Genomic DNA, 23,900 nt, shown 5'->3' on the forward strand with positions numbered 1-23,900 from the left:
TTTTGGCACCCAAAAAAATAGTCTGTCACTGTTTCCGTTGTTTCCCCATCTATTTGCCATGAAGTGATGGGATCAGATGCCATGATCTTCATCTTTTGAATGTTGAGTTTTAAGCCAGCTTTTTCACTCTGTTCCTTCATTTTCTTCAAGAGGCTCTTTAGTTCTTCCCTTTCTGCCATAAGGGTGGTATCATCTGTATATCTGAGGTTATTGATATTTCTCCTGGCAATCTTGATTCCAGCTTGTGCTTCATCCAGCCCAGCATTTCCCATGATGTACTCTGCCTATAAGTTAAATAAGCAAGTTCACAAAATACAGCCCTGACATGCTCCTTTCCGAATTTGGAACCAGTCCATTGTTCCATGTCTGGTTCTAACTGTTGCTTCTTGACCTGCATACAGATATCTCAGGAGGTAGATAAGGTGGTCTGGTATTCCCATCTCCTGAAGAATTTTCCACAGTTTGTTGTGACCCACATAGTCAAAGGCTTTGGTGTAGTCAATAAAGCAGAAGCAGAAATTTTTCTGGAACTCTTTTGCTTTTTCGATGATCCGACGGATGTAGGCAATTTGATCTCTGGTTCTTCTGCCTTTTCTGAGTTCAGCTTGAACATCTGTAAGTTCCCAGTTCACGTACTGCTAAAGCTTTGCCTGGAGAATTTTGAGCATTATTTTGCTCAAAATAATATTTAGCATGTGAGATGAGTATAATTGTGAGGTAATTTGAGTATTCTTCGACATTGCCTTTCTTTATGATTGGAATGCAAACTGACCTTTTCCACTCTGTGGCCACTGCTGAGTTTTCCAAATTTGCTGGCATGTTGAGTGTAGCACTTTCACAGCATCATCTGTTAGGATTTGAACTAGCTCAACTTGAATTCCATCACCTCCACTAGCTTTGCTCATAGTGATGCTTTCTAAGGCCTTCTTGACTTCGCATTCCAGCATGTCTAGCTCTAGGTGAGTGATTACACATTGTGGTTATCTGGGTCATGGAGATCTTTTTTGTATAGTTCTTCTGTGTATTCTTGCCACCTCTTCTTAATAAGTTCTGTTGGGTCCATAGCATTTCTGTCCTTTATTGTGCCCATGATATGTTCCCTTGGTAACTCTAATTTTCTTGAAGAGACCTCTTGTCTTTCCTACTCTATTGCTTTCCTCTATTTGTTTGTATTATTCACTTTTTATCTCTCCTTTGGAACTCTGCATTCAGATGGCTGTATCTTTCCTTTTCTCCTTTGCCTTTAGCTTCTCTTCTCAGCTATTTTTAAGGCCTCCTCAGACAACCATTTTGCCTTTTTGCATTTCTTTCTCTGGGGATGGTCTTGATCACCACCTCCTGGAATGTCACAAACCTCCATCCATTCAATAAAATTCATAGGATCAAGGGGAAAAATGTTAGATGTGAACATGTTGAATTTATTCTCATTTATAAAATTTTGAGGCAACTCAAAAATTTTGATTTTGTGAACTCTCATTGTATGTGGAATTTCATTTTAAAAAGATGATCAGTATCTTATTTTCTGATTTTCACATCATAATTTAAGACTAGCATACAAAAAAGGTCATTAGCACTTCATATAATAAAGTTCTTGTTTCTAGTGTATAATATTTTGGAAAGAGGGATATATTCTTTCATAAAAATCAAAGTTTTAAATTAGGTTTTATCTTAGAATAAACATTTAAAAGATTACCCATTATTCTAGCTTCTGTGAATTACCAGGCTCTGAGAGTTTAATTATTAAACTTACATTACATCCTGAGTAATCTTACTTAAAAATCTCAGAGAAAACAGTCAATCTTCATTTACCATAAACCAAGGTCAAATTTCATCTCCAAAGATGAGACTCTACCTCCATATTAACCATAAAGCAATATTTTTTGTTTAATGGATCATTTCAATCCAGCACGTTTAAATGGAAAGTAGTCATTGCTTAGAATTTGACATCATGTGTGAACCTCTGTGTGATGAATTCGTGCCAAATGTGAGCCAGTATTTCAGTCAGCATTTTCCAGTCCATGAGACCTATGGACTTGCTCTTTGAATCACTTTGAGTTGCTTTGTGCATACAAGAATTGAAATGATACATTTCCTGCTATTGTTATGAGACCCTGATCATATTAAAATGTTTACACTCACCTGAGAGAATTGGTTTGTTAGTTCTTGGAGAGAAGACTCTAAAAAGGTCTTGTTGGACAGGCAAAATATATTAAGAACATTTTTCCCTAGAGTGGTCCAAGAGAAGGCATAATCAGCAATATAACCTGGATAGTTCTCACACAGTTCTCTTCTTATATCTTCTGAAGTTGAATTTTGCTGTAAAAGCTAAAATTGTGTGTGAGAAAAGTGGTATAACAATGTTAGTAAATACAGATATCAAATATACGAGTCTTCAAGGAAATGAACCTGTCTACATAATAGCCATTTTAAGTTCCTGCATTATAGCAACTATGAAATTAAAACTAAAATACATTGGGTTTACCCATGAAAATCCCTGAGAGAATATGTGAATATAGTGATTATTGTCATCTTTATGATTTAAAATATTCACATATGATTTTCTTAACTGCACTCATTTCTTGTATCTGATGAGACAACCTAATGTACTAGATCTTCTCTGACAAAAATCTTCAGGCTTAAAAATCTTAGCTTCTCCTGGGCATTTAGCATCAGAGATTTAAGGGTCCTAACAATTTGTGACACCTCATGGGAAACTGGCCAGGATTTCTGGAAGACTTCCAAAGAGGATGAGCTTCAGAGTCTAGTCTCAAGATCAACAGTGTTTATTTAGAAGAAGTAGAAAAACATGGATTATGTTTCATTGGAAAAGCAATAATTTCATTTATGAGTTATGCATTAAAGAAAAAAGAAAAACACATATATGAAGATACATAGAAGTATATAATTACCAAAGGCAATAATCGGAAAGCATTTTTATAATGGAGGGCCCCCATATATTTTACAGTACAGACTAGTCACAGATGTAGCACTATTTTCAGTTATAATATTGATCACATTCACCATTATTAAGTTGTTTAGATATTTATAGAGCCAATTACAGTGAGTTGCAATATTTAATGCACCCTTCCTAATAATTGATTCTTACAACCTGTCAGGTGAAGGCTAACTACCTTCATCCTTCCCCTTTTATATCACAAAATCTACACTATGCCTTCCAGTGATTCAACTTCTAAATATAATGAAATAAGACAGGATCCATTTATTCTAGGATATACTCTAAGTGCCAGGTCTTCTAGTCATTCATCTATATCTCTTTCTTAACGTCACATATAAATTCACTCCAAAATGATTTCTCTACTTATTCTTGCAAGGGTTGCAGAAAGCAGTAAACAGAAAGAAAGAGGAATCAGAGAGATTGCTGACACAGACATCAATATGTCATTCTAATTTTTATATCCTTTCTCTGCTCCAACTACTCTGAAAATATGTATCTATACATAGAAAATTCATTTTTCACTTATCTCCACTGGATATATGACTTTGTGCTGCCTCACAAAATTCTGAAATTTTATTCCATCTGAGAAAGAGAACCTGGGAATTTCAATACAATACATTGTGGGTTTTTTTTCTTTTTTTTTTGAGAATAGCATTGCTATTTTAGCTATTAAAGAATTTAACTGATATAATACAAGACTGTTTGCTTCCAGTATTAGAATATAGAAGAATTGGAGTGGAATAAAATCATAAATAAAATAAAATTATTAGAATATGGAAGAAATGGAATGGAATAAAATAACTTTTCATAGTTTACACCCTGATATGACTTGTGGAGGCTTTATACCGGAATTAAGTGGGCACATGGTGGGGTTTTCTCAGTTACACAAGGTGATCTAGGTACCTCAACTATTATATACACCAGGATTTCAAAATCTAGACTAAACTGACTGTGAAGGTCTTATGTATCATCCAGCACTGGCAGAATTGCCTTGATAGGTATGGTGCCTTTTCCATACATTTTGAATTGTTCTTTGGTTTACTGACATAAATAAGTTTATTAAGATGCCTCAGTTATACATAATGTCAATTCAAGGGGAACTAATAGACACATATTAAGTAGCAGTGGTTAAGGTCACAGGAATATGAATAACATGAATAAAGATCAGAGTTATGTCTCCATGTTTCAGATGGAAGAAGTGTCTACTAGATAAGATGGAGATGTATTATTAAAATTCTTTTGTGTGTGTGTGTGAGAGAGAGAGAGAGAGACAGAGAGATAGAGAGAGACAGAGACTGAGAGAGAAACAGTCCCTCTGTGGCAAAATGTTGAAAGTGATCTCCTCTTAATTTCTGAAGAGCATGCAAAGCAGGACTCAAATGCCCATGGGCCAGCCAAGTAACTTAAATGTATGAATCTGGTTGGATAAAAGACCATAAGGAAAAGTGGGGATTGCAGTTAACAGAAGGGTACCTCTTCGGCCTAAAGGCATTCAAATTCAGTTTCTTACAATCCTTGTATATGTGCACATGTGCACATGTAGCTCATAGGTTGCCAGTACACACCTCTTAGAAATGATGTTTATCATTTTGCAATCTGGAATCTTAGAGAGGAAGGTGAGTAAATCAGACAGAAATCCATAGGTAAGCTCTTTAAGCCATGCTAAGGAAAGGGATTTTATTACTTTGGGGAGATATTTTTTATAGCTCCAATTTTTCCAAAAGCATTATTAGTATGGATGAGGCAGCGAGTCTGATGGCTGCTCTAGCTTCATTTGCTTTCATACAGCATTTTTTCTTCCCTGCTTCAGAAAATTAAAAGATCACATATAATGCCACCCTATTTTTTTTTACCAAATGAAAATCTTAAGTTCAATTAAGGGACTTAACAGGGAAGTAAATAAATATCCAAGACTTTAAGGAATTTAGAATGTCTCTAAATTAAGCTTTTTATCAAAGAGCTCCTAAGAAAAGAATCTCTCTAAGATATTACTCCAAATGGGAGTACTCTTCCTATGAGGTGCTTGTTTACCTGCTTTTTATTATGAGCCTAATATAAAGCTGATTGAAATTACCTTTTCCAAACTAAGAATCCGGGCAAGCACTTGACTACCATTGAAAGTATCTGTTCCAGTACTTTCCAGATCAGCACTTGGACTAGGAAATATTGTGGCTGTTGTAAAAAGAAAGAAAAGATTAGCAAAGTAAACACACAAACTCACACACACAGACACACACACACACACAAGAATCCATAAATATCACTTACGCTTTCATATACTCCACAATAAGAAATGTGTTAAAATATGCACCTTCCATGAAAGTTTCCTACTGGCAAAATGCTGAATCCAATCAGTTTTTCCTTTCACATAAAACTGTGACGCTTTTGGTCTGCTCTTGGGTTCTTTCCAATCATTCTAGATGTCATTTGCTTTCATTCCAGTTTATATCATTAAACTTTATCACCAATATTATTGCCTAATAAACGGAATCATTTCAGTGCAAGCCTAGAGGATCTGAGGTGCCTCCACTAGCCCCACAATCCATCACACCCAACATCTGGTTGAAGAATCTGCCAATGCGCAATACACATCTGGTGATAATTTTTTTTTTTTAATTATTCAATTGGGAGGCTAAAATCTGCTTAAGATCATAAATTCTCTCCTCCCCAAAGTGGTTTCTGAATGATATTTCAGATCAAATAAATGGGAGGAAGCAATTAGTCCAGACTACAGTATACTCTAATTAAGTAATTCCCAAAGTGGTCTCATCCAATACCATTTATAATGTGGCACAGTGTTCTGGGTTAGGAACATTAGCTGGAAAAGTATGTTCAGATATATAGCATTCATTAGCCAGTGTATTGACTTTTATAAATTTTGGATAGAAATACTTTATTATCCTCACAACAAAGAATCTTAATATTCAAAGATACAGTGACCAACATCAGCGGGGCCTAGACTTTGTTAAAATGCTCACGGGGCTGAAGAATTTACATTCCTCTAGACCAAAGCAATACATTTGTGAGATGACTGGCCAGAAATATAATCCATGGCTACTGCACAGAGCAAAGCTAACTGGACTACAACAGTATGATCTTATTCTGTTCTTTAGCCTACTCTGTCAGACACCCAGAGATCATTCACACAGCATGTTAACGCCTCAAAACCATTCACAAATGTATTCCTACTACAATAACAAAAGATTTTTTTTTTCATGTGGCTCATCAACTTAGACTGGAATATTAGTGTCATAGACTCTTAAATATCACATGGCATTTTTAAAGGTTATTTTTTTCCCCCAGAGCACCAATCATATTCTAACATAGAGGAATCTCTGTTTTGTTCACTAATATATCTCCAATAGCTCGGACAGTACCTACACGATAGCAGGCACCTAATGAATATTAGCTAATGAATATGAAACAGTCCTGCTGTCTTGAGAGTTTATTCTCAATTTGTGGCTTCTAATAACTGTATCTCAGGAACATCTGCAGCAGAAGTACCTGAGCAGAAGGTTCAGGAAGCTCAGCATGTGGTATTCTGCACACTAACATCTGAGGGCCACTGGCTTAGCTGTGAGAGAAGGAAGCACACAGGCACGATGAATGACTGTGACACTGAGTGGGGAGTGGGAGGAAGAAGACTATTAGCTGGAAAGTCCCACCCTGACAGTTGGCCTAGTACTAGCTCAGCTGGATGACTGCAACAGGGAGGGTGCTTAACCTTGTTGGGCCTCATATTCCCCACAAATAAAATGTAAAGCTCAGACAAATCTCTGAGACTCCATTCAATATGTTTTATTGCTGGGCATTCTAACCATCCCGGTGTCATTTAACTGTAGACAATGGAAGAGTTCCTGGTCAATTGTCGGAAAGTGTGTAATTCTCAACATTATATTAGTACCATTTAGGCTTTTGCTCCTAGTGTGTATCACAGTAATAACTTAATTTCCAATTATTCTCAAGACCTTTGCATAATGGCACCACCACAGTCAGGCAACTGTAAGGAGTGTTTAGATCTCTCAGGATAGGCTGGGCATTCCATCTTTGCTTGAATTGTTAGAAGTACAACTTTTAAAGACCTTTACTGGTTGTTCCAAAAGGCCTGTTCTAAACTAGACAGAAGAGGATAGCTTACCCGGTGATGCGTGCCTTTTTTGTGGAACTTCAGTACTCTGGAGTGATAAATTGCTGTCCTTCTCCAGGTTGGATGACTTTCTCAGAATTTTACTAGAGAAGAAAAAGCAAGAACTCTGTATCACTCACATTAATTTCAGTTAGTTACAGCAAAGTGTTATGTGGTAGATTCCAGGGCTCCCCTAGGACTTTCAAATTTTTAATCTACTTTCTAGGATTTTATGACAAAACTCACTTCACCATATATCAATGAATATATAAGGGGTCCTACAAAGTAAATTTTTCTTCAGAGAAAATGGCCTAGATAAGGTTGAAATAGTTTTTTTTTTTTTTTTACTATATTCTTACAGTAAAAAAGAACATAGAGCTAAACACTAAAAATATTTACAATATATATATATACTTTCTTTTAAAAACATGGTGGATCCCAAACAGATAAGAGTCAAAGACTGCTTTGGGTACTGAAATAAAGGTCTGCTTATTTGTCAACCTTTAAAGGAAAACAAGTTTCTATGTTAAATTATAGATGGCATTTTGAAGATTATCAAAGATGAATACTTTCAAGAAAGACTCAAAGAAGAAGGGGCAGAACACACATCTATGGATTATCTAATCTGTGCTAGGTACTATGGTTGGTGTCATGGCAGGTGGCACCAGATGTCAAATAAAGAATGAAGCATGCAGCATTTTAACTTCACTGAATGTATCAAGGCTGTAACGATAGCATATGATGCCAGGACTCTGTACAACATGATCACACCACCTTTTGGCAGAAAACACTATTGGACTATCCCACAATTCAGCAATCTTCTTCTTCTTTTTTTAAAATAACTTCTTATTTATTATTTTTAAAATAGAAATAATCACATTTTCTTGAAAACTTGATATACCTAAAGTAAGTATCTGAAACAAATGTATCTATTTCAAGAATGAAATAAGCCCAGATGTCTGGAGTGAATAATGTGAATTTTGTCTGATTGTTTATAAAAAGCTTACTGAAGGTACATAAGAACAGATATAAAAAGACAAGAGCAGAAAAGCAAGAAGTTCTGCTTGCCACTGTGGTTTGATTTGACTTCCTTTTTAGAAACAAGATCCAAATCCTGGTTCCAGGGTACTTTATGATTTATAATTGGAAAAAAAAATCTCTTTTTTTCCCCAGTGTGTCCTTTTAATAAAAATGATAAGAAAAGGTGATATTTGTCTTCATTCCCTAGTGTTCTTCCAGTATCCTCTATAAAATGTATCGGTTGCTCCCAAAGTTCTGCATTCTTAATGTATATTTGAATTATTCATGACCATGGCTATATTCCTCTAAATCTTCTTATATTCCTTATGCTGACTATTTGGATGGGAAAACTGTTCAGATAAAAATAAGAACTGACCTGGACCTTTTCCTTTCTCTCAAACAGAAAGTTTAAACAGTTTGAGAAAGTCAGTTTCACTTTTCTTTTTCTTGACACTTTTTTAGTTCAGCTTGAAATACTGTAAGGAGTACTACTGAATATCAACACATTGTGAAAATAAAGGGAAAACTACCTTCATAAAAATTTTAAGGAATAAGGACAGCAACAAAAACCAAAGGGAAAGCAACAAAGATCAAAAAGAGCAAAGAAAGAGCAAGAGAAAAGACTGAGTAATAAATAGGAGTCGGAGAGGAAAACAAGAGGTGATAAGAAACTAAGAAGTATGAGCTTGGAGAAGCAAAAGCTGCATCTCCTCCATAGGGGACATCTTGCCCATTTCCCCACATTCAGGTAAAAGCCCTAAAACTACTCCTTCAAATATTCTTTCAACACGAAAGACAAGTTCATCCCTTTCCCAGAAAGCCACTGGCTCAACAGTTCTGAACTTACTCAACAGAAAATGGCTCCTCTGGACAAGGAACTCTGGAGGCTTCTTTTCTAACGGGACCTGCCTTGACCAGTGGCCATAGTTACATGGTGGTCCACGCATCTCATGTTACAGGAGTGGGGAGGTGGTTCACCTCCTCTTAGGTGGTCCTGGTATGGCTTTTTGTCAGGGAGAGAGCATGGGATATCATATGTGCTTTGCAGTTCATCATCCTGAAAATTTCCCCGGTTCATTTTGTATTTACAGCATGTAGTGTGATGGCATGCATACTCTGCCACTGCACAATTATTATCTGTAACTCAAAATGGAAACCACAAAGTAAATGTACAACAGCAAGCATTGTGGGTAAAAACACGAATTAAGGCTGTAAGGTAAAATTCAGTTTATCTCCTCCAGGAAAGGTAATTGGTTCTTTTAGCTTCCTATTACGGAGGAGGCAATGGCATCCCACTCCAGTACTCTTGCCTGGAAAATCCCATGGACGGAGGAGCCTGGTAGGCTGCAGTCCATGGGGTCGCTAAGAGTCGGACATGACTGAGCGACTTCCCTTTCACTTTTTGCTTTCATGCATTGGAGAAGGAAATGGCAACCCACTCCAGTGTTCTTGCCTGGAGAATCCCAGGGACGGGGGAGCCTGGTGGGCTGCTGTCTATGGGGTCGCACAGAGTCGGACACGACTGTAGTGACTTAGCAGCAGCTCCCTATTAAATTGCTAAAGGAGGACAGGAAGGTAGCCAGTCTTACTGAGTTCAGGGTAATCTCTGATCATGCTTATAGACAAAGAACTCTATGCTTCTTAGACAATGAATGGATTTCCATTATTTTACACAATTTAAGCACTTTGTACATACTGAGTTTATATCAATGTTAAGTGTGCTATGTTTGCTTGTGTACCTATTCCTATTTCCATTTTAGGCTGTGACATCTTTGGAAGTAGGCACCATGATGATCTTTTTATTTGAAACATCTAGTATATAAAACTGAATAGCTAATTAAATAAAAATAGATGGTATTGCCAAGAGTGTAGAAGAACTTTGGAGTTAGTAGGTATCTTTCAAATTCCATCTCTGCCTCTTCCTAAAAAATTGCAGCCTCATCTATAAATTAGGAATGATACACCCACCTTGCAAAGCTCTTGTGAATATTGTGTGAGGTGTTCTTATCGAGTTCCTATTGGGGCCCTGTCATCATAGATACTCACCAACATTAACTGTCAAAGTGCCCACAAAGATGGTACAAAGACACAGCCTTCACCATCAGTATGCAGTTGAAACCCCACACTTATGTATCTATGGTCCTCACAAGATCCTTCTAGAATACTCGAAGCTTCAGGATCTCTGGACACCAAATGGATGTACCCTTATTATTCATAAACTGGGGCCTGCACACAATGGCTGGTGAGGCGGGAAGAGGCAAAGGGCCTAACCCAGAATTTTATAACCCTTTCTTCATTTTTAAATTTAATTTCTTTATCAGTTTACTCATAAGAGGAATTTACTATTTGAAGGAATGATCAATTTTCTCTTTGGTCTGTAAAACTCTTAGGAAGAGTCTATCTACAATGCACTCTCTTGGCAGATGGCACATGACAAACACTGAATAATGAAGAATTATTATTCTTCATTATTAGCATCCATTGAATTATTGAATTCAATAATTGAATTGAATTATTGAATTCATTGAATTATTAAATTCCACAGAATTATTCCACTGAATAATGAAGAATTATTTTTCTTCATTATTAGCTTCCACTAGCTATCAGATAGCTAAGGAAGCAACATTTTTATTTATTTATTTTTTTTAATTTTAATTTATTGTTTTTATTGACAGATAATTACTTTACAGAATTTTGTTGTTTTCTGTCAAACCTCAACATGAATCAGCCATAGGTAAGCATATATCCCCTCCCTTTTGAACCTCCCTCCCATCTTCCTCCCCCTCCCACCCCACTAGGTTGATACAGAGCCCCTGTTCGAGTTTCCTGAGCAATACAGCAAATTTCTGTTAGCTATCTATTTTACATATGGTAATGTAAATTTCTATGTTACTCTTTCCATACATCTCACCCTCTCCTCCCCTCTCCCATATCCATAAGTCAATCTTCTATGTCTGTTTTTCCATTAGTTCAGTCGCTCAGTTGTGTCTGACTCTTTGCAACCCCATGGACTGAAGAATGCCAGGCTTCCCTGTCCATCACCAACTCCCAGGGCTTACTCAAACTCATGTCCATTGAGTCGGTTATGCCATCCAACCATCTCATCCTCTGTTTTTCCATTGCTGCCCTGTAAATAAATCCTTCAGTACCATTTTTCTAGATTCCGTATGTGTGTGTTAGAATATGATATTTATCTTTCTCTTTCTGACCCACTTCACTCTGTATAATAAATAGGTTCTAGTTTCAACCACCTCATTAGAACTTACTCAGATGTGTTCCTTTTTATGGCTGAGTAATATTCTATTGTGTATATGCACCACTGCTTCTTGATCCATTCATCTGTCGATGGACATCTAGGTTGCTTCCATGTCTTAGCTATTGTAAATAGTGCTGCAATGAACAATGGGATACACGTGTCTTTTCAGTTTTGGTTTCCTCAGGGTATATGCCTAGGAGTGGGATTGCTGGGTCATATGGTGGTTTTATTCTTAGTTTTTTAAGGAATCTCTATACTGTCTTCCATAGTGGTTGTATCAATTTCCACTCCCACCAACAGTGCAAGAGCGTTCCCTTTTCTCCACACCCTCTCTTGCATTTATTGTTTGTAGAGTTTTTATGATGGCCGTTCTGACTGGTGTGAGGTGATATCTCACTGTAGTTTTGATTTGCATTTCTCTAGTAATGAGGGATGTTGAGCATCTTTTCATGTGTTTGATAGCCATCTGTACGTCTTCTTTGGAGAAATGTCTGTTTAGGTCTTTTCCCCACTTTTTGATTGGGTTGTTTGTTTTTCAGGCATTGAGTTGTATGAGCTGCTTGTATATTTTGGAAATTAATCTTTTGTCAGTTGTTTCATTTGCTATTATGTTCTCCCATTCTGAGGGCTGTCTTTTCACCTTGCTTATAGTTTCCAGTTTTCCCAGCACCATTTATTGAAGAGGCTATCTTTGCCCCATTGTATATTCTTGCCTGAAAAAAGCAACTTTTTAAAATAGCCTGGTCTGCCTCCCTTGTTGCACACCTGGCTCTGCAAAGATCCTTGGAAGAGGAAGCACCCAAAGATGGCAACACATGCATAAACATATAATCAATCTTACACTGTATCTACCATATTTAGTCGTAAACTCACAAACATTTATTAAATTCCCAGGACATATAGGGGGTAAGACAAATAAAAAAAAACAGGGATTATAATATGTTAATGGTAATAGCTAAGGAAGGATATGGCCAGGGGATGACCACACATGAATGGGGGTGCTAAATTAGAGTTATCATTTGAATTTTGTAAGAGCAAGATCCTAGAATCATTACCTAATTCATGGCTCTTGCTGCCTTAAAATCTTTTTGTTCATTCTTTCACTACACCAGTGGTTTCCAACTGGGGGCATTTTCTGGCCCCTCCCCTGCTCCCAGGGGATATTTCACAATATCTGGAGACATGTTGGCTGTTAACACTGGATAGGAGTGATACTACTTGTATCTAGAGGCCAGGGATGAGGGTAGAGACCAGGGATGCTACTAAACATTCTACAATGCACAGCACAACAAAGAATTATCTGGCCCCAAGTAGCAACACTGTACTAGGCTATGACAGAGAAGTGGATTTATTCAATGACAACTTACCCCCCATCGACTCCCTAGGACCAACTCAGGAGATTTAAAAATCCTATTCAGGAATTCAGAATAGGTATAAGGAAGTCTAAGAGAATCTTTCACATACTGGATATCTCTGGAGGTATATTAAGGCACTATGCAAAACTTAGGTGCCTCTTGAATCTAGCATGGAAGCTCATCTGGATCCAGAAAATTCAATCTTCTGGGTGAGGCAAGAAAGGCTGAGTCAAATCTCCAAGTGGCCCATGGCATCATTTTGACTTTTACCAGACCCAGCTCACATGTCCAGTACCAGGGAGATGGTTAACAGCATTGCTGCTAAGATGCTGAAGAAGTGGATTCTAACTCTACCACATTTATAGTGCTCTACTTCAAAAGGGAATTAATAAGGGGAACATCTTGGATTCAAAATGTTAAACTTAAGATATTGGGAGGGAAACTAGGCTGAGTAGTTTTATTTCTTCTCAGACATGTCTACCAACAGTTCCTTTTGGGAAATGTCACATTTATAGATATCATCATAGCTGTAGGATTTATGCACTTATACTGAATGTCTTTGTATTTCCTGTGAGTGGGAAAGACTGCCTGTGTGGGTGGCATCCATGTGCACCATGGCAATTCTGTCTTTGAAAGGAATTGCTTCTAGGAAAGACACATATGGCAAATCCTAAAAAGAAAATTCTGACATTTTTTTTGTCTCTAAGGATTAGTTAAACTTATTCTATTTTCCCTTTTCCCCCTGAAATATAGTTATACAGGTAATGCAGTGACACCTGGAAAGAAGGTGTGAAACATGCTCCAGGCCCAGTTCTGACTCCAGCTTCAGATGACAGGTGTTACTAACTTTAGGGACAAATAAGGATGTTATAACGGCATTAAGGCCTCCTTGGTTATACAGTCGTCCTTCCTGACTACCCCCGAGCAGAAGTCATTCACAGGAAAATTTTAACTTTTTCATAATTTCTTGAATTTCGTCCTTGTGTTCATTCCTTCAGGGTCTTCCCTATTCAGATATAATCCCTGCATGCCCATGTGCATGCCCACATTCAACATGCACCTCTCTTCCAGGTGGCTCACTTGCCAATCAACGATCAGTCAAGGTGTTAAGATTTAGAAATGCCTTAATATGTTGCTCTGTCCTAGGGCTTTTTATATTATTTGGAGGGACTTTGGAGATGTTATATCTGAGCTAATACATTTCTAAAAGTTTTCAGAGGCACCATGGTGAGGCAGATGAGGAAATGTCTTTGGGGCAGATGCACATCAGAAGCATGTAGAATATGGGGGAGGAGATAACATTGCAGTAGCTTTCAGATAACCCTGTACATACTATGTTCTACTTAGCCCTGACAGGGAGAGTAATCTGGCAACATCACAAAGGAATTTGTAATTCTGCCATCACAGTCAGTGGCAAAGCTGTCTGCCTATTCCTCTAAACTGACTATACAAGGATCACCATTAATTTTTTTCTTAGGTTCTGAGATTCTTTTTCTATGTTGTTGTTGTTGTTTAGTCACTAAGTAGTGTTCAACTCTTTTGCAATCCCCTGGGCTGTAGCCTACCAGGGTCCACTGTCCATGGGATTTTCCAGGCAAGGATACTGGAGTGTGTTGCCATTTACTTCTCTAAGAGGGCTTCTCGACCCAGGGATTGAATCCATATCTCCTGCATTCGCAGGCAGATTTTTTACCACTGAGCCACCAGGAAAGCCCTTCTTTTTCTATTTCAAATACACCTTCCTCTAGTCTGGTAACTACCACCCTATCTGACCTTCATGATCTCACCCATAGAGGTCTCTGGAGCACTCTTCTGATGTCTCCCCACCCAACCCTCTCTCCACTCCAATAAAATATCCGACAGTAAGATATATATTCTTCAGACAGAAACAATGTCTCAGAGTGCCTATATAACTATTCACCATCTGTTGTCTAATGTTTTAGGCACAGTGAGAACGAAACAGTCATCACATTTACCATGTGACAGATTAATTTACCTGTTTAGTAGTTTCTGTCTTTCTCTCACCAGATTTTAAGTTTTTATGGAAATCCAGCATGTAAGGTCATCTGTATCCACAGTAACTTGGATAGTCTCCAGCACATGGTACATGTTCAACACATTCTAACTCAATGAATTAACAATTTTGCCTGCATGGCAGTTAAAGACTTCCTTCCACTTTGTTTTTGATAAATGATGTTTTCACCTTTATTTTTATACAGATACTCACTAAAATGACTACTAGATGTTTATCCATTACTCTGAAATTAATACAGTTATGAAACCTAATACATCTTACTTCATGTTCATAGTCAAATGAAGATGCATACCTGTTCTATTTCCAGTTACCCCAGATTCCCAATAATATCTTTAGTTTCTAAACACATCCATATTTTTCACTACTAAACAAAAGCCTTGGTACTTTAAAAAAAAATGCCTCTGAATAGAATCAGATTCGCTGTGTTTTAGGTTCTATAAGAGCCATTCGATACTATGAACAAAGGTATGAATTTGGAAACCATGGGTCATGGATGAGTGTCGACACGACAGAGACAAGGAGTAAATCCATAAAGACAATTCCCCAGCAGGAGCTGCAGGAAGGCTGAATTGTTTCTCCAAATAATGACCCCATGAGCTCTGCAAGATGATCTTTGCCATTTGCCAGCTGTGTGAGCAACAGCACAGTCAAGAGCCCCCACTGTTCTGATGTATTCTTCGAGGCAGTGCAGGGAGGAAGGACCATAAGGGTAAGTCCCATAATGTTGGGTCATCCCTTGTGCAAAAGAGCGAGAAAACAATAAACATAATCATCTCTTCTTTCAGACAGCTAGTTACAGTTGATGCTGAGTTGATGGTTGAATTTTTTTTAAACCACCTCATCCTGAAGCTAATGCTTAAGAAGTATGAATTTAATAACAGAAGACTGGTGCTAATGCAAAAATGCATCAAAACACCTGGCAACTGGCCAGCAAGTAGTGACCTCAGTATGATCCTGTCTTTCAGAAGAGCATTCTATTAAAATAAACATGGTGGGCCTCCTTTGAGAAGGCCGAAGATAGCCTCTTTCCCCCTCACTTAGAAAACAGAAAAGGAAGACTGTTTTGTTTCTTAATGTGGCTATGCTAGTGAATCTTTCTTCACCAAAGGGAAGCACTTTAGTGAAAGGACCTACCCAGTATGGATGGCTTACCTAGTAACCACGTCCCAGTTTCATTGTATGGCTATATAATACATAAAAATTAATAGCGTGGTGGGAGATATCATTAATGCAATTTTATTAGTGCATGTAATTTCCAAATTAAGCTCCAATTACTTGGTAGTTTAGAGAAAATACTGAATATACAGCAATATACAGCTTGAGCTCAATATAATACCTGGAAATTAGAATAAAAGTGAAAAAAAGAGACATGATCAGCTATCTAGAGAATAACCAACAGAGGCTAAAAATAAACTTGGACTTTAATCTTAGTTCTAAAATCAACTCAATGCTTCATCTCAGGGGGCTCCATGAATTTGGTCCTCTATTATGTTACTGAGGACCTTATACATAGAAATACACAGAAAAATACTTTTTTGGGGGTGGTAATATGTATAGATCCAACCAGTCCATTCTGAAGGAGATCAGCCCTGGGATTTCTTTGGAGGGAATGATGCTGAAGCTGAAACTCCAGTACTTTGGCCACCTCATGCGAAGAGTTGACTCATTGGAAAAGACTCTGATGCTGGGAGGGATTGGGGGCAGGAGGAGAAGGGGACGACAGAGGATGAGATGGCTGGATGGCATCACTGACTCGATGGATGTGAGTCTGAGTGAACTCTGGGAGTTGGTGATGGACAGGGAGGCCTGGGGTGCTGAGATTCATGGGGTCACAAAGAGTCGGACACAACTGAGCGACTGAACTGAACTGAATATGCATATGCTATGCTATGCTAAGTCACTTCAGTCGTGTCCGACTCTGTGTGACCCTATAGACGGCAGCCACGAGGCTCCCCTGTCCCTGGGATTTTCCAGGCAAGAACACTCTATAGACTTATTAAATATTGATAATTATTCTCCTTGTTGTTACTTAGTTCTTCATGAGAAAAAAAAAAAGATACAAAGAAGAGAGCACCAGTTTGTAAATATGAACATTAGTTTCCCTCATATCTTCTCTAACACTTGGTTCACGAAATGTCCATCTGAGGTACAATCTCTCCATGAAGGTTTACCTGATTACATCAGCTGAAAGCTCTCTTTCTACTTTAAATATGGAGGATGTCTTGCTTCAATTTCCTCCTGGCATTCTTTTTTTGCACTATCTCCTATTATCACTCATTTAACATTTACCTTCTCCTGCTAGCCCAGATGGTAAAGAATCCATCTACAGTGCAGGAGGCCTGTGCTGGATCCCTGGGTCGGAAAGAAGGGAATGGCAACCCACTCCAGTATTCTTGCCTGGAGAATCCCATGAACAGAGGGGCCTGATGGGCTATAGTCCATGGGGTTGCAAAGAGTCAGACACGACTGAGCAACTAACACTTTCACTTTTCTCCTGCTAGAACACAGGCATAAATCATGCCTAACTCATCACTCACACAGGGACACAGAGACTGAACTAGTTGAATGAATAAAGCATTCATTCACTTTATCTCTACACTGAGTACCCAGGGGGACAATAACTCTAGTCATCTTTTGGTACCCTTGCAGAGATACACAACTAGTTGCTAGTTGAGGTAATGCTTGTATATGCTTAGAACATTAGTCTCACAGACAATATGTCATGCCATTTCCCTGTTTAAAAATTTCCAATGGCTTCTCATTATACTAAAAACAGTAGGCAAATTCCTTTTGTTTCCTTACCTGTTTGATGCTTCATGCTCTTTCTCTGGGGTTTTTCATTTTTTTCAACAAATCCCTTACCCCTTTCATCATCCTGCACTATGTTCTATCCATATTAGGCAAGTTTCTATTCCTCTAAATGATCAAGTGTGTCCCCATTTCAGGATCACTGACTGCTTCTCTGCCTGGGACTTTCTCTTCTAAATGTTCATATGCTGGTGCTGGCTTCTCCCGGTCCTTGTTGGTCTCCACTCAGATGTCACCTTCCAACAGAGGCCCTTCTTTTGCTATCCTATTTTCCTATTTAATTCTCACCTTTCAGTTTCTACCTCTTAATTTGCTCTATTTTCTTGCCGGAACATTTACTATTATTGGTGATTATGGGCAATGGCAACCCACTCCAGTACTCTTGCCTGGAGAATCCCATGGACACAGGAGCCTGGTAGGGTGCAGTCCGTGGGGTCGCTAAGAGTCAGACATGACTGAGTGACTTCACTTTCACTTTTCACTTTAATGCATTGGAGAAGGCAATGGCAACCCACTCCAGTACTCTTGCCTGGAGAATCCCATGGACTCAGGAGCCTGGTGGGCTGCCATCTACGGGGTCACACAGAGTTGGACACGACTGAAGTGACTTAGCAGCAGCAGCAGCATGCTATTTATTCATTTGACTGCTTTTTTGCTTTTCCATTAGAATACAAGTAACAAAAGGGTAGAGAATTTGTTTAGTTCATCTCTGTATTACAGTGCCTAGAATGATGCCTGGCACACAGAAATTCCTCAGCCACTATTTCTTGAATATATTGATAAATAAATCAGTGAACATCAGAGCATTTTATGCATAAAGACCAAATAACTTATTGACACAATAAAAACCGGTGTGAACCAGCAACCCAACAATTACATTGTATCTCAAATCATTTCCAAAGATAATTCTTGACGTGTTGATATTTTATGTTAAATAGCTTGCAGTTACTTACTCTCTCAAAGTATTACCCATTCTAACTAATAATCAAAATCATGATGATAATATTGAAGGAGAAATGGTGCTACATGCCAATGAATTTAAATGAAAATTTGAGGGACCAAATATCTCTGATTACAGATAAATATCATCTTTTCTTGAGAAACACACAAAAAATTCTCTACCAAAATAATCTCATGGTTGATTCATATTACAATGTTATTATTTCTACAAATGGTTAGGCTCTTGACTCCTACTAGATTTAAAATCTCAGGATGGAAAACTGAGGTTGCAAATGGTCTAGATTCCCTATCTTTATTCTTCAGCTTCTCATACCATAAAATAGGACACATTAACCTCATTTAAAGGTGGTTCTTCAATTAAGTATACTTCCAACTTTATTACTTTGATTTCTAGATCCCTAATTTCCTTATTTGCATTTCCTAGTTTCTGTTATATCTAGTAGTACCACATAGAAGATAATATCCCTGACCTTGTCCTATATATTATGTTTGTGATCGAGTCTTGGGCAATGCACTGACAATTTGAAGTAGGATAGAGAATCTCTGAGGGAAGTTAAGAATGACTGCCTTGACTATCCAGTATTATTTTTCAATTGGAGTATAGTTGATTTTTTTAATAGTCAATTTTTGGGGGCTTCTCTGATAGCTCAGTTGGTAAAGAATCAGTCTGTGATGCAGGAGACCTGGGTTGGATCCATGGGTCCAGAAGATCCCTTGAAGAAGGAAATGGCAACCCACTCCAGTATTCTTGCCTGGAAAATTCCATGGACAGAGGAGCCTAATGGGCTTATGGTCCATGGGGTCAACAGAGTTGGACACAACTTAGCAGCTAAACTACCACAGTAGTTGATTTATAATGCTGTGTTAGTTTCAGGTGTACAGCAAAGGTGTACAGATGTATATACATATAATCACCTTTTTCAAAGACTCTTTTCCCATATAGGCCATTACAGAGTATTGTGTAGAGTTCCCTGTTCTATACAGCAGGTTCTTATAGCTATCTATTTTATATATAGTAGTGTGTATATGTTTGTTCCAGTCTCCCAATTTGTCTTTCCCTCTCTTATCCCTTAAGGAAGCATAAGCAAAAACTGAGTAATTCATCCAAAGTAGATTATACCTAATTCCACATAAACATGGTAATTCCAGTTTGCAACCACTTTGTTCTTTCATATTTAGATCATCACATTTGTAGATATAGAAAATAAAATTGTATATCTAACCTAGGATGGCTTCCCATATATTTCATAAGGAAACAAGACTTGATCTCTCAAAGCAACTGAATACACTTGGGAAATGCCCCTACCTGTCTTTAAATACTGCTCTGTTAATTCCTTTCCTACGAAGCAGATCTTGTGGCCCATAGGGTGTGTCTTTGCATTTAGAGTCTGTGTCACAGAGTAGGGTTTGCAGGAACGGGAAGAATCCAGTACTAGGAAGGTTTCGAGGTGCAAGGTAACCTGAAAGTCAAAAAAAAAGTAAACAGTAATTAAATCACTATGATGTTTCCTTGGGAAGGGAAAGAAGTGCAGTAACCATTCTGTGAAATTATCTTCTGGATTATGACTGTTTGGGTCCCCTATGGATCAAAAGACTTTAAAATGCTTGTTGCCCCACAAATTTTTCTTCCTGGGATTTATTCTAAGGAACTAGCTGCAAGAATGTTTGCCAGAGTGTTAACAATAAATCTATATTATATTATCCATATTATAAAATACAATGCAACCAATAAATATGTCAAGTAATACAGATATTTATAATACATTGTTAAAAGAGTAGATCAGAAAACAGTATGACCAGAATAGCCATAATTTTTTCAAAAATATATAAATATATGTAGTATATTAAAAAATCTGGAGCAGGGCTTCCCTGGCGGTCCAGTGATTAAGACTCTGTGCTTCCACTACAAGGGGAGTGGGTTTGATCCTTGGTCAGGAAACTAAGATTCCCACATGTCAGGTGGCAAGGTCAAATAAACAATAAATAAGTTTTAATAATAAAAATAAAAAGTTCATTCTCTAAGTCTGTGAGTTGGTTTTTATTTTGTAAATAAGTTCATTCGTATCATTTCTTTTGAATTGGAGGAATTTTTTTTCCTTAGTGGTATATTTCACATGACTTTGTTTACTTTCATTTGATTATATATTAACTATTTTTTCCTACAATATACATATCTTCTTTTGTAATCAAAGGCATTATAAATGAAGCCAATCTTCCAGATGCAGGAAATATTTTTGATGTCCTCAAAATTTAAAATTATCCTACACACGCAATATTTTCTTCCTATTTAAAAACCAATAATAATGATATGAATGAATATGCAGATATTCCCTAATATTAAAAACACAATTATTGTAGCAGTTAACCGGTTTTGTAACCTTTAACGTTTGCTTTATAATATGTGATGATAGCATACACGAGTTAAGACAATATGCAAGCTGTGAATTACAAATCTTTTCACAAAATTAGGTTAGGTACTAAAACACTGGTTTCCTCCCTTTTGGGGAATACAGATAACAATGAATTTTCAAAAAACCTTAGAAACCATGAGGATAATTTTGACCAAAGACTGAAAAGCGAAACCTTAAGTTCTCATGAACCTATTAAAATGAATGGCAGTACAGATGTTTTCATTATAAACATAAAGAATTTTTTTAAAAAAAGAAAAAATAGTAAGAGCAATAAGGCTAAGTATGCATTATTAATAGAAAGAAAAATAAGTAGAAATTTAAGTAACTTAAATACAGATATTTTTTTAAAAATTGAAAATAAAAAGGAAGAGGAAGTAGGAAAATTGGCCAGGAAATAAGAGGAAACAAAATGGAGAGACTGAAAGATGCAATACTGTAGACTTTGGACATGGAGGAAAGAGCCAAAAGCCAAGGAAAGTGGGCAACCTCTGCTGTTGCTGCTAAGTCGCTTCAATCGTGTCTGACTCTGTGCGATCCCATAGACGGCAGCCCACAGGCTCCACCGTCCCTGGGAGTCTCCAGGCCAAGAATAACTGGAGTGGGTTGCCATTTCCTTCTCCAATGCATGAAAGTGAAAAGTGAAAGTGAAGTCGCTCAATCCTGTCCGACTTTTCACGACCCCATGGACCACAGCCTACCAGGCTCCTCCATCCATAGGATTTTCCAGGCAAGAGTACTGGAGTGGGGTGCCATTGCCTTCTCCCTCTAGAAGCCAGAAAACAGATCCTCCTAGAGCCTCCAGAAAGAATGCAGCCCTGCCAACACCTTTAACTCACAAAGACTAAATAAATCCTGGATTTCTGAACTCTAGAAAGGTAACTTAATAAGTTAGTGCTTTTTCTAAGTCACAAAGTTTGTGGTAATTTGTTACAGCAACCACAGGAAAAACTAACACAAAAACACCAGTATGGATTAAAGTTACCCTGTGTACGAGACAGCAAAAGAGACGCTGATGTATGGAACAGTCTTATGGACTCTGTGGGAGAGGGAGAGGGTGGGAAGATTTGGGAGAATGGCATTGAAACATGTAAAATATCATGTATGAAACGAGATGCCAGTCCAGGTTCAATGCACGATACTGGATGCTTGGGGCTAGTGCACTGGGACGACCCAGAGGGATGGTATGGGGAGGGAGGAGGGAGGAGGGTTCAGGATGGGGAGCACATGTATACCTGTGATGGATTCATTTTGATATTTGGCAAAACTAATACAATTATGTAAAGTTTAAAAATAAAATAAAATTTAAAAAAAAAAAGAAAATTCAAACAAAATTGGAAAGAAATCCACCAGACTACTCATTACTACCTTCTAAGAAGCTTCTTTTTCTGACACCAGAAAGACCCGTGTCTTCCCTAACATTAAACAAGTGATAACTTGAGTGAACCTTCAGTGTTTTCATCGTAGCATGATTCCCTGAATAAGCTCAAGAGCAGCAAACTGCCTGTTAGCGGTTCACATCACTCTGTCACAACATTCTGCCATACACACCTCTACAGTTCTCAGTGGAATTTCACCATGAATGGTAAGTCACCCTGTTATACAGATGCCACCTGGAACTGCTCATTTGGGGTATGGGGTTATTCCTAGTCCATCTCAAGCACATGCAGGGAGTCATCAGAATGGAAGGCAGATAGAAGGGCTGCAGATGACCGCTCTCCCCTAAAGCACTCATCAAGCAGATGGTGTGACTGACCTAGTGCTGAACACAATGGGAGTTCCGCCGTAGGAATAGAGGAATAGAGGAAAAGAAGGGAAAAGATGTCAGGGGAAGAAGATCTAGGAAGAGGTGGAATATTACAGCCAGTGTTACTTATTCTGGAACTAATTACAGTTTGTAAATTATTAAATAAAAATTTGAAAGAATTTAAACCTACAACATTCCTTGATGTGATTAATAATAGATATGCCTATTTTATAGGAAAATTCATTAAGGAATCTCTTCAGAAACAAGACCCTATTGTGTTCAAAAAGTATAGACAGTCAACATTTTGCAGTTTTTTGATAATTGATGTTTAACCTGTTACAATGGGTTCAAGGAAAAGAGGAACTGGCTGACGTGTGTACAAAGTTAAGTTAACACAGTGTTGTGCAGAACGTGAACTGCCAGAATTACGTATTTTACCATCACCTTTTGACAAGAACCATATACTCATTAAAATAAGAGCGTCTGTGGCAACAACAATAACACTGATTTATTAAGCACCTATTGTATCCCACGTAGCCATGAAATGTTATTACAGGGAATGGATGCAAAGCAAACATTTTTAGTAGTAAACTACCAGTTAACTAAGCTTTTAACTAAATCAAATTTAGTTGTCATTGTTTTAAGAATGAAATAGGCATTATAAAAAATTCCAGTTTAAGAATTTTTAAAAAGATACTTTGTAAAGAATTATGATATCCATCTGTACATCTATGTTTATCTAGAAAGAGGATCAAGTTTGGTTTTGTTTCCCTTACTGCACAAATGTCCTTATTCAGCACAATATTGATGTGTGACATTATGTACAAATAAAAGCAGTAGTTGTCAAAGTGCAAGCCCTGGCCCAACAGAACCAGCATCACCTGGAAACTTATTAGAAAGGAAAATTTGAGATCCTACCTCAGATCTATTCAACCAAAACCTTTGGGGATGGGGTTCAGCAATCTTTATTTTAACAAGCCCTCCAGGCAATTCTGATGCACACTAAAGTTTAAGAACAATAAGATTAGATTACTGACAGGCTTTATTTTCTTGGGCTCCAAAACCACTGCAGATGGTGACTGCAGCCATGAAATCAAAAGATGCTTGCTCCTTGGAAGAAAAGTTATGATCAATCTAGACAGCATATTAAAAAGCAGAGACATTACTTTGCTGACAAAAGTCCATCTAGTCAAAGCTATGGTTTTCCCAGTAGTCATGTATGGATGTGA

General features: G+C 37.7%; 1 protein-coding gene across 1 annotated transcript in view; it reads right to left on the bottom strand.

Annotated features, from left to right (window-relative positions):
• ABCA12 (ATP binding cassette subfamily A member 12) overlaps nucleotides 1–23,900 on the bottom strand; it is a 168,665-nt gene that overhangs the window by 116,208 nt on the left and 28,557 nt on the right. The window contains exons 2-4 of the mRNA XM_061431073.1: nucleotides 19,823–19,976; nucleotides 7,095–7,186; nucleotides 5,031–5,128 (exon numbers count right to left, since the gene is read on the bottom strand). Of these exons, the coding sequence (XP_061287057.1) occupies nucleotides 5,031–5,128; nucleotides 7,095–7,186; nucleotides 19,823–19,976 (344 nt within the window). The remainder of the gene's footprint in view (nucleotides 1–5,030; nucleotides 5,129–7,094; nucleotides 7,187–19,822; nucleotides 19,977–23,900) is intronic.

The sequence above is a fragment of the Bos javanicus genome, chromosome 2 (assembly GCF_032452875.1).
Source record: "Bos javanicus breed banteng chromosome 2, ARS-OSU_banteng_1.0, whole genome shotgun sequence".
Lineage (NCBI taxonomy): Eukaryota > Metazoa > Chordata > Mammalia > Artiodactyla > Bovidae > Bos > Bos javanicus.